Source organism: Neopelma chrysocephalum, unplaced genomic scaffold (genome assembly GCF_003984885.1).
Source record: "Neopelma chrysocephalum unplaced genomic scaffold, ASM398488v2 Primary Assembly neopelma1_43, whole genome shotgun sequence".
Taxonomy (NCBI): Eukaryota; Metazoa; Chordata; class Aves; order Passeriformes; family Pipridae; genus Neopelma; species Neopelma chrysocephalum.
In genome coordinates, this window is record NW_020897702.1 from 22,946,778 (window position 1) to 22,956,299 (window position 9,522).

The 9,522-nt window shown below is 47.7% G+C and overlaps 2 protein-coding genes across 5 annotated transcripts in view; one reads left to right on the forward strand and one right to left on the reverse strand.

Annotated features, from left to right (window-relative positions):
• The window catches only part of KLRG1 (killer cell lectin like receptor G1), a 14,373-nt gene extending 8,954 nt beyond the window's left edge, over nt 1–5,419 (reverse strand). Inside the window, exons 1-2 of one of the 4 annotated variants that reach the window (XM_027677635.1) lie at nt 5,308–5,419; nt 852–1,031 (exon numbers count right to left, since the gene is read on the reverse strand). In XM_027677635.1, the coding sequence (XP_027533436.1) occupies nt 852–969 (118 nt within the window). In that variant the 5' untranslated portion in view covers nt 970–1,031; nt 5,308–5,419. Of the gene's footprint in view, nt 1–851; nt 1,032–3,489; nt 3,645–5,307 lie in introns of those variants that run through there. The other 3 variants (XM_027677633.1, XM_027677634.1, XM_027677636.1) reach the window with 3 other exon arrangements.
• Nucleotides 3,880–9,485, forward strand: M6PR (mannose-6-phosphate receptor, cation dependent). Its single transcript, XM_027677632.1, has 7 exons — nt 3,880–4,068; nt 5,427–5,597; nt 5,801–5,973; nt 6,063–6,172; nt 6,372–6,502; nt 7,054–7,180; nt 7,734–9,485. The coding sequence occupies exons 2-7, from the start codon at nt 5,428–5,430 to the stop codon at nt 7,854–7,856; spliced, it is 834 nt and encodes a 277-aa protein (XP_027533433.1). The 5' UTR covers nt 3,880–4,068; nt 5,427; the 3' UTR covers nt 7,857–9,485.
• Nucleotides 9,486–9,522: the final 37 nt, after the last annotated feature.

Consider the following 9,522-nt stretch of genomic DNA (forward strand, 5'->3'; position numbering starts at 1 on the left):
TCATAGAATCATAGAATCATAGAATCATAGAATCATAGAATCATAGAATCATAGAATCATAGAATCATAGAACAGTTTGGGTTGGAAAGGACCTTAAGATCATCCAGTTCCAACCCCTTCAATATTTTGTGAGGAGACACTTACAAAGAATGATCATCAGTGCAAAATCTCACTCTTCTAAGGTGGCATTTCTCAACTAAACAGCCAGAGGCATTGCTCAATGTGACACTGACAAAGCCTATCAGGGGTAATGGAGAGAAAATAAGGGATGAAAAAATTTAAGGAAAGCACTAAGAAAATCTTCCTGATAGTAAAATGCCCCACAGAACTGTCTCAAGGCAAAAGCTGAAAACTTGCTCACTGGGAGGTATATAAAACTAGAACACAGAAAACAACAAAAAAAAAACTATTACAAAAGAATCCTGCATAGTCCCAGGGGAGAGAAGCTGGATGATATCATATGGCTTCTCTGTCTCTGATCTCTGATTACCATATGCCTCTAATTTATCTGTATTCGCATCTTGCCTGCCCTTCAAAGAACTATTGCTCACAATCTCTTATTGCTGACAAGCAGACAACCTTAAATCTCTTGCAGACAAAAGGATGCCTGGGTTGAATGCCCAGGCATAGACCCTGAAAGAGGTCTGACACAGAGAGGGAGTGGGACAATGCTGGGTCTCTAACCCATCAGCTTTTTTCACATTAAAAATATTCACAGTAATTTTAGAATCAAAGCAATAGCACCCTAAGCTGGCACTCAGAATCAGAGGTCAGCTCAGAGGGTTTCTGTTAGATCTTGCTTGCACTCAAAATAAAATCTTTTGTTGACTGACCTTACCTGGCTTTCTTACCTCTTTTTTCCTGTGAAGCTTTGGCCCTCGGCAGAGAAGCCTGAGAGAATCTGACAGAAGTATACGTTACCTCCTCACTCATATCGGCTGCAGAAGTTTCTGATCTGCTTCCCTCCATGCCAAAGCAAAGAGTGAGCACAAGATGTTTCGATCAGGCTGTTGAACAACAGGGCTCCACGCCTGCAAAACAGGAAACCTGAGGCTATATTCAAAAGACAAGAAATGTGAAGTTGCAACCTCCATCTCCAGCTGCTCAAGACAACCAAATTTACAACAGAATGGAAAACAGTGGAACTGCAGCAACTTCCATTTCCTAATCTGATGAAGGATGTTTTAAGAATAACTGCTGGAGTTATTCTTAAGCTCATGAGTATTTTAATTGTTGGCAATGCAAGAGGGCATGGTTACACTGATGCAATAACTGGGAGGATGTGCGCTGCTCTGAGGAGCTTCCTCTCAGGGACAGAAGCAGGTGAATAATGAGAGCACAAACTAAGAAGGTGAATAGCATGTACACAAGATGAAAAGTGCGATAAGCAATGGCTATGGCAAACTGGCAGCCCAGCTGCTGTCAAAAGGGAAGTAGAGGTGGACAGAATGGGTTTGAGAAGGAAGCCTTATGAGCTCTCGACACTTCTACTAGGAACTCTTTCTACGCCAAATACCAGTGTGAACATGCTCGCAACACAAGGCAGACACTGAGAGCTGGCATCCCTCAAGGCGCTCTGAGTCAACACTTTAACAGCATCAGTACGAGAGAGATATGGACATGCTGGAGAGAGTCTAGCAAAGAGCCACAAAGATGATGGACTACAGCATCTCTTCTATGAGGAAAGGCTGAGAGATCTGGGACTGTTTAGCCTGAAGAAGAGACATCTTGAAGAGGATCAATTAATGTATATAAATTCCTGAAGGAAGGTTACAAGAAGAGTCAAAGTCTTTTTAGTGGTGCCCAGTGACAGGAAAAGAAGCAATGGGCACAAACTGAAACACAGAAGGTCTTCTCTCTGAACATCAGGAAACGCTTTTTTACTGTGAGGGTGATCAAACACTGACAGAGGTTGGCCAGAAAGGTTGAGGTGTCTCCCTCAATAGAGAGTTGTCTGGACACAGTCCTGGGCTGTAGGTGGACCAGGTTGTAGATGGCCTGTCTTGAGCAGGGGGTTGGACCGTAAGGCCTTGAGAGATCCCTTCCCAAAGCAATCATTTTGTGACTCCGTGGTCAGCAATAACAGGAAAGGATACTATTCTTTTGAAGTACTGACCATTGATGAGAATAATTCAAGTTGCACCAGAGGAGGTTTAGATTGGATGTTGGGAAAAATTTTTTCACCAAAAGGATTATCAAGCACCGGGACAGATGCCCGGGGAAGTGGTTGCATGACTATCCCTGAAAGTTTTTTTAAAAGATGCAGATGTGAAGCTTAGGGACATGGTTTAGTGGTGGGTTTGGCAGTGTCAGCTTAATGGTTGAACTTGATGATCTTAAGGGTCTTTTCCAGTCTAAAAGATTCCTTGATTCTGTGGTGGGGACTACTGATGCTTTGAGTGGATCATACCAAAGTCTAAAGAGAGCTCTCAAGCCCAGAGAGCTACTACACTCACAAGGACAACTTAGCTGGGAATACACTCTTTGTGGCTGAAAAGAAGCCAACAGGATTCAGACAGAGCCTAAGTGCCCAGACCAAGGGGGAAAGGCCCTACAGCTGCTACAGGGCCAGAGTGACCATAAAGACAGCGCTATTTGTGAAGAAGTGGAGAAGTAAAGGCTGGCAAGAAAGAACTAAGAGCTCTGTTTTGATGCGGTTTACCATTTTTTCTCAAATATCAGCAGTAAGTTGAATTCTTAGTTTCAACAGGAAGTAGAGAGGGAGCAGTCACACCGTAGGAGGTGAGCAGGCAACACAGTTAATTCTAAGTGTGAATAAATAAGTCTGACTTTTGCAGCTGTGCCATACTCCCAGTGGAATCACAGCAGGACTAAATCAATCAGTTTTCCAGGAGCCAACAATGCCCCCAGTTCTTCACTGCTGAAGGAGCATACCATGGGGAAATCTCCCAAACTTCTCTCAAACAAGTGGCTTCTCTAGCATGTTGCTAAGTTCACTAAACACCACATTTCTTTCTTAAGTAAAAGATGCAAAAGCCTCAGAACTCTGACAAGGAACATCTGTCCCTTCCAGCAACAGACCCCTGGAAAGTGGACTCTCTTATCATTGTGGTGGGAGCGTGACTTAAGGAGATAAATGTCCTTTAAATGGGCCAGTCTCAAATAATTTATAGCTTTATGAATCACACTCAAGATGATCAAGTCCACCACCCTTGTGCACTATCAGCTGGACCTGAAATTCCTCTGCAGTGGCAAAACTTGCAGGAGCTGGGAGAGACACCTTCATTCCAAAGTATAACAAAACATGGACGTACTGGAAAGAGTCTACCACAGCGATACAAAGTGGGGACAAAATCAGAAGGATCGAGGACTCAAAGCAGTTTTGTGAACTGGTCTAGACCCCTCGCTCGTTTAACACTCTGGAGGCACCCAGTGGGGATGGCAAAGCCCCAGGACAAACTGCTGGACCACCTCCGGCAGCGGGAGTGAGAGGAGCGCTGTCGCCGGGAAGCCTGCCTGCTGCTGTACGGGGGATAGAAGAGGGAAGAGTGCGACTTCCAGCTGGGAAAGCCACAACGCACTTGAATGAGGTGACTTTCAGCCGGCAACTCGACGACCACCACCCCATAGGACTGCATCGCACCGCCTCTCACTGGCACCCTCTCCCTCCCGCTGCCTCCAAAGGGCCAACCCCCCCCCAGGGCTCGCCCTTTCCGCCGGCCCTCGCAGCTCATTGAAAGGGAAGCGAGGGGAGGCGGGGCCCCGGCGCCGTCTGTCCCCGCCCATTGGGTGGAGGAGGGAAGTGGGCGGGGCCCAGCGCAGCCCGGCTCTCCCCGCCGCGCTCCATTCGCTGCGGGGCCGCTGCTGGGCGGGCGATCCCGGCGGCTCCCGGGCTCCCATTGGTGGCAGCGCGAGTTCCGCCACGCTCTTTCCGGCTGGCGGGGCGGGCGAGGGAGCCGGCCGGGACGTGGAGGAGGCCGGTGTCGCCCGTGCCTGCGCTCTGCGGCCCGCCCAGCATGGGATACCCGTGACCCGCGGGTCTCTCTTCCCTACAGGCAGCGGCGCCTGTACCCGTGCGCGGCGGGGAGGACGCGAGGGTGGCCGCAGGTGGGTACACGGGGCTGGAGATGGGGCTGGGGCTGGGGGTGGGGCTGGGACGGTGGGGAGCGGGGCACGGCGAGGGGGAGCCGTGGGGGCGGGCGCGGGGACAGCGGCCGGGGGGGACCGGCCGGGGTCGCTTCCGGCGCCGCGCGCTAGGTTCCCGGGAGGAGCCGTGTCCAGTGCTGGGGGCAGGGACCTGCCTTTGGCCTCGGGAGAGACGAGTCACGAGCCCTCGTGTCACGGGCTTCCTCATTTCAGCGAGCGCGCACTGGAACAGGCTGCCCAGAGAGGCTGTGGAATTTCCCTCACTGAGGATATTCCAGAGCCGCCTGGACGCCATCCTGTGCATTGTGCTTTAGGACGGCCCTGCTTGTGCGAGGAGGTTGGACCTAGTGACCCGCTGTGATCCCTTCCAGCCTGACCGATTCTGTGGTTTAGGCGTTTCTAACCTTGTGTTGTCGCCTGGCCCCCGTGGCAAGCAGAGCCCCGGCTCGGCAGTGTCCGGCAGGGATGCGGGGAAACCATTGGGTTCAGTCAAATAGGCTCTGTGCCCGTCTGCAGCCGGGTGATTATTTAATTGAGGGTCTGCCGGCTGCCTTCCACCAGCACGTGGGGCTTTACCAAAATCTGCGGCAGGAGAATTTGTTGCACCGCGCTGGTGGGCTGGTGCGATCATTGAATGTTTTGTATGTGATTTTAGCATGAACCTGAAAGCCAGGTCTTCTAGATTTTATTATTGTTATCATTACAGCTTCGTTGCTTGGATCTCACACAGGAAGTCTTGCTTTCCTCCTTCCCTTGTGTAAACAGAAGAAAACTTCTGTAAAGTTGCAGCTTAGCAGTATTAAACACTTTCAGATTCTCAGCTAAAGTAATACTAGAAAGATAATTATTAAGATTAAGCCACTTGAACAAACAGAGCCTGACTAATCACAGTGGGTCTTTCCTGTGAGCTCTTTACATGAGATCTGTGAAGAGGATTGATTAGAGGCCTGATAAATAATTTTCTGCTGACTGGCTTCTCAGTGCAATGCAATAACAGTGGTTTATGCCTGAAAATTATTCCAGTGTTTAGCCTGCTGGACTCTGGTCTGGCAGCTAATTAGTGTGCTCAGCAGCACGTTTTGAGGTCCCAAGGGAAAATTCAGAAAAGAGTCCCAAGTGGGCCAAGTGAATTGCCTTTGGCCACGTAAGAGACTCAGATTTAGTGTCTCTTGGGAACTGTGAGTTGTTTCTAGACTTCACCTTCTCCTTTTTGCAGTCAGGACTGAGGAAGTGGCTAATCATTGACTCCGTGACCCCGAAGTTAGTTTGCAGGGGGCTGAAACAGTTAATCCTCTGTGTTCCCTGTGGCTTGTGTCCAGGATGTCATCACCTTGCCATACCTCTGCCTTGCTGCTGGTCTTTATGGCCCTGGCTGTAGTGGGGGCTGAGCAGTCTGAAGAGAGGAGCTGTGATGTGATTGGTGATGAAAGCAGTGAGTCACAAATGGAAAGAGCCCTGCTGAAGAAACTGGAGCCCCTGAGCCACATGAGGTACAGTACAAGACCCTGCAGGCCTCGGGGCTGTGCAGTGCCAGCCCTTGGGCCAGGAGGAGGGGAACATTTGGGGTAGGACTGCAAAATGGGCTCCCCCGTCTGTATGGACTCTGACTTTTGCAGGTCTGAATTGCCTGCTGCTCTGAGAATTGTTCTTTGTAATCCGATGGGCTGTCTGTTCTGTCCTTTCCCTGCTGCAGGTTTAATGTGACTGTGGAGAAAGGCAAAACGGAAAACTACGTCTACCAATTCAGGGTGTGCAGGGAGGTCAACAGCACCTCTCATGATTATGGTGGCCTGGTGCAAACAGATAGACAGAACGGAAAGACCACAGTGATAGGAAGAATCAACGAAACCCAGGTCTTCAATGGAAGTAAGATTCCACTCCACACTTTTCTTACTCAGCAGCTGCCTTTTGCCTCCTGATCTGGATTTGCAGCCTATATGTTTCTCTCCTGGCAGGTGACTGGATCATGCTGATTTATAAAGGAGGTGATTCATATGGCACTCACTGCAGTGGTGAGAAGAGACGAGCTGTGATAATGATTTCTTGCAAGCGAGGAGTTACAGCGGTGAGTGACATATGAGGTGGGAGAGGATCAGGAGGCTGCCAGACAAGTAGTTGTTTGTAAGCAGAAGGGCTTTGAGGGGCCAGCAAGGTGTCCTCTGGTATCTGTTGCCTAGCTGCACCAGCAATGATAAAACTGTCTCCTGGTGAAGTTCAATGTGCCCGGGCATGTTTTCACATGACTTAACTTTTCCAAATTGCAGAGTTCATTCAGCATTATTTCTGAAGAGCGGGAAAAGGAGCAAGAATGTTTCTACCTCTTTGAGATGGACAGCAGTGTGGCTTGTCCAGCTGAGAATTCCCACCTCAGCGTTGGCTCCATTCTACTGATCACGTGAGTCATTGGAAGAGCTGTTTGTGCCTAGGCCATAATCCCCAGTGCTATTTAGAAACCTCACAAATGCTATAGTAGACTAACTAATTGTAGTATACCTACCCACAGCTACCATTAGATGTTACTATGCCTCTGAGCTTTTTGGACAAAAGCTCTTGCTCTAAGCATGATGCAGGGCTGCTCTGTTCCCTGTAAACAGTCTCCTTCATAGCTTACAGACAAATGCACTTAAACATGGAGATGTGACTTCCTAAAAATGTATAATGACTCTTTGCTAGAGCTCGGAATTCAGACTAGGAGTCTTGACTCATTTTTTGTGTTTGTGCTTAGAGGCAGTGCTTCACATAATGCTGCTAAAAGATTTATACTATCAGATCGATAATTTGGGGACCTTCTGTGATCTGTTTTCTATTTATAGCTCTGCTCTTGAGTGGTGCTCAGATACTTGCTCTAATGCCAATATGATGCAGGTAGCTGGGTTGAAAGAGATTGCCTATAGGATTTCTTCAGCTTTGATTTATTTATTTATTTATTTTAATTCTGCATTCCAGGTTTGCCTCACTGATTGCAGTCTACATCATTGGTGGGTTCCTCTACCAGCGCCTTGTAGTGGGAGCAAAGGGCATGGAGCAGTTTCCTCACTTTGCCTTCTGGCAAGATCTGGGCAATTTGGTGGCGGTGAGTGAAAATCCGTATATATTCTCATCCTGGCACCTGTATTAGGAGAAAATGGCAGACTATGTCTCTTGGGTAGACCTACTGCCAGAGTGATGTGCTTTGAAGCAGAAGAAGAGGATATCTGTTTCATTTTTCTTGAGTATTCTATTTTTGAATCCTTGCCAAGACCGATTCCCTGCCACTGTCCTGCAACTGCTACATACCTGGAATACATGCTTTTTAGGGGTTAATGCTTTCCAGAGAGAAATGTTCACCTGGGGACTGTGAAATACTCATGTCCAACCTCCCTGAAACCCTCCCTTGGTCATTGTAGGTAGTGCCATTTATCCCTCATGCTTGCCTTGGCCTGATGTTGCTGCACACTGTTAATCAATATGCCCAGAGCTTTCATGACCGAGTAGGATTTATGTCAAGACAAGTTTTGGGGACATGTCTTAGGTAGCACAGCAATAGGCGTAATCCCTTAGCAAAAGAGAAGTCACAGGAGCCGCTTTGCTTTGGGTGCTGAGTCCATTGCAGAGTCTGATGCTGGTGCCATGTCCTGTGCTTGTAGGACGGCTGTGACTTTGTGTGCCGATCCAAGCCTCGAAACGCGCCAGCCGCATACCGCGGTGTGGGGGATGACCAGCTGGGCGAGGAGTCAGAAGAACGAGATGATCACTTGCTACCAATGTGATAGGCTTTCCACACCGAGTTCTTTTCTCCCCATCTTCCCAGTGCTTGTTTAGCCGGGTGCCTCCCAGCCAGTTCTCCTTCTCTCACTTCTGATTTTCTTTACACTGCTTCTGCCGTCTCCAGTGTGTTGAGTCCCATGGATGCCTCTGGATGTGAACAGCACTGGTCCCTGATGGTGTGTCTTACAAATATAATGCTGTTTTAGGTTTTTAAAAATGCAGCAAAGCTGGGGGAGAAATGCTGAGAGTTGAGTAAAGACAGCAAGAAAGCAATATGAGTTTTCAGCACTGAGCAGGAATGGGAGATGAATCACTGAGAGGAAAAAAGGGCCATGGCTGGGTGCAGAAAGGGGAAGGAAAAAAGGCCATGTGCTAAAACAGCTGACACTGTAAAAGGCATATTTTGTCTTTTTTTCTTTTTTTCCCTAGGGTTTACACTGGAATTATTTTTCTTTGAATGCATTTTCAGCTTTTCTAGCTTCTGCACTGTTACACAGTTTCTACTGGCATAACTGGCACAGAGTGCTATATGCCAGACTCTGGGGGCAAAAAAGGCATTAGCACCTGTGCAGTCTTTTGTTTTACTAATGGCAAAGTATTGAGAAGTATGCACTGGTTTCCTTCAACAGCTGTAAAGGGATGCATGCCAGCCTCTCAGACTGGAGAGGGGCAATGCTAAAAAGATATAGGAGTTAAATACACTCTCATGACTTCAGTTCAGTCAAAATATTGTCTCTGTCTTCTCAATCACTGAGAAGCAAAAGGAAACGATGTGCTGCTAAGGAAAAGGAACATTTGCTGAAACTGAAACTGACATTAAGACAAAATGAGACAGGTAGCTGCCATTTGAGTTCTGATACAAGCTTCCCAAGGTGACTGCCCACACAGCACAGTCACTGTCAGCATTGTGATTTCATGCTTGCCAGAAGTTCCTTGTTTGGCAGAGGGTTTTCCTGTGAAGCTATCAGAATTTATTTTTATATAATAGGAACCACGGAAGCCCAGGATAAGAATGGTAACACATTGAAAACTGCAAGGGACTTTTGCACTTACCTGGTCAACTTTCATAAATTACTGTCCCCTTAAGCATGGTGCAGGCCAGTCTTAATACACTTGCCCTGTGCAGATGGTACTTACATGCTGCTAATGTCTGGGAGTGAGAGAGATCTCTTGGGGCCCTGGTGAAAAGCAGGTACAGCTGAGTTATAGACTTACGGGGAACCTTCTGGAACTTGGCACCTTGATTCTTAATTGCTTTTTATTTGAGAGGCTACACTGAGCAATCCCCTTCTACCCTATTGTGGACTGGCAGGAGAACTGCCCTCGGTCTTGAGGGCAGAGACTGTGAATAAGCAAGCCACTTCTGTTAACAGCAGAGTACAGACAAGATTCACGTATTTTTAATGCTGTCTGAACAACGACATTGAGAGAAAAGGGGTAGCCCTGCTTTTTTGCTGGGTTTAGAGTGGGCAAACAATTCCTGCTTTCTTTGACTTTTGTTACAGTCTCAGTCTTTCTCATAACATGGGAAAAATAGGAAGTCTGTTGTAACTGTTTTTCATGGTGGTGTTTAAGGTAATTTTTTTTGTACAAAACACAACTTTCAAAAATAAAGTGACCAAAAAACCTTATGAAGTGTTGTGCTGATGTAACAGGAGCTTGCTTTGG

Bases quoted from the DNA above. Each gene is read 5' to 3' on its own strand.
- M6PR (XM_027677632.1), top strand. From the start codon at position 5,428: ATGTCATCACCTTGCCATACCTCTGCCTTGCTGCTGGTCTTTATGGCC. The intron at 6,173-6,371 runs GTGAGTGACATA...TCCAAATTGCAG, and splicing joins GCAAGCGAGGAGTTACAGCG to AGTTCATTCAGCATTATTTC. The intron at 7,181-7,733 runs GTGAGTGAAAAT...CTGTGCTTGTAG, and splicing joins ATCTGGGCAATTTGGTGGCG to GACGGCTGTGACTTTGTGTG.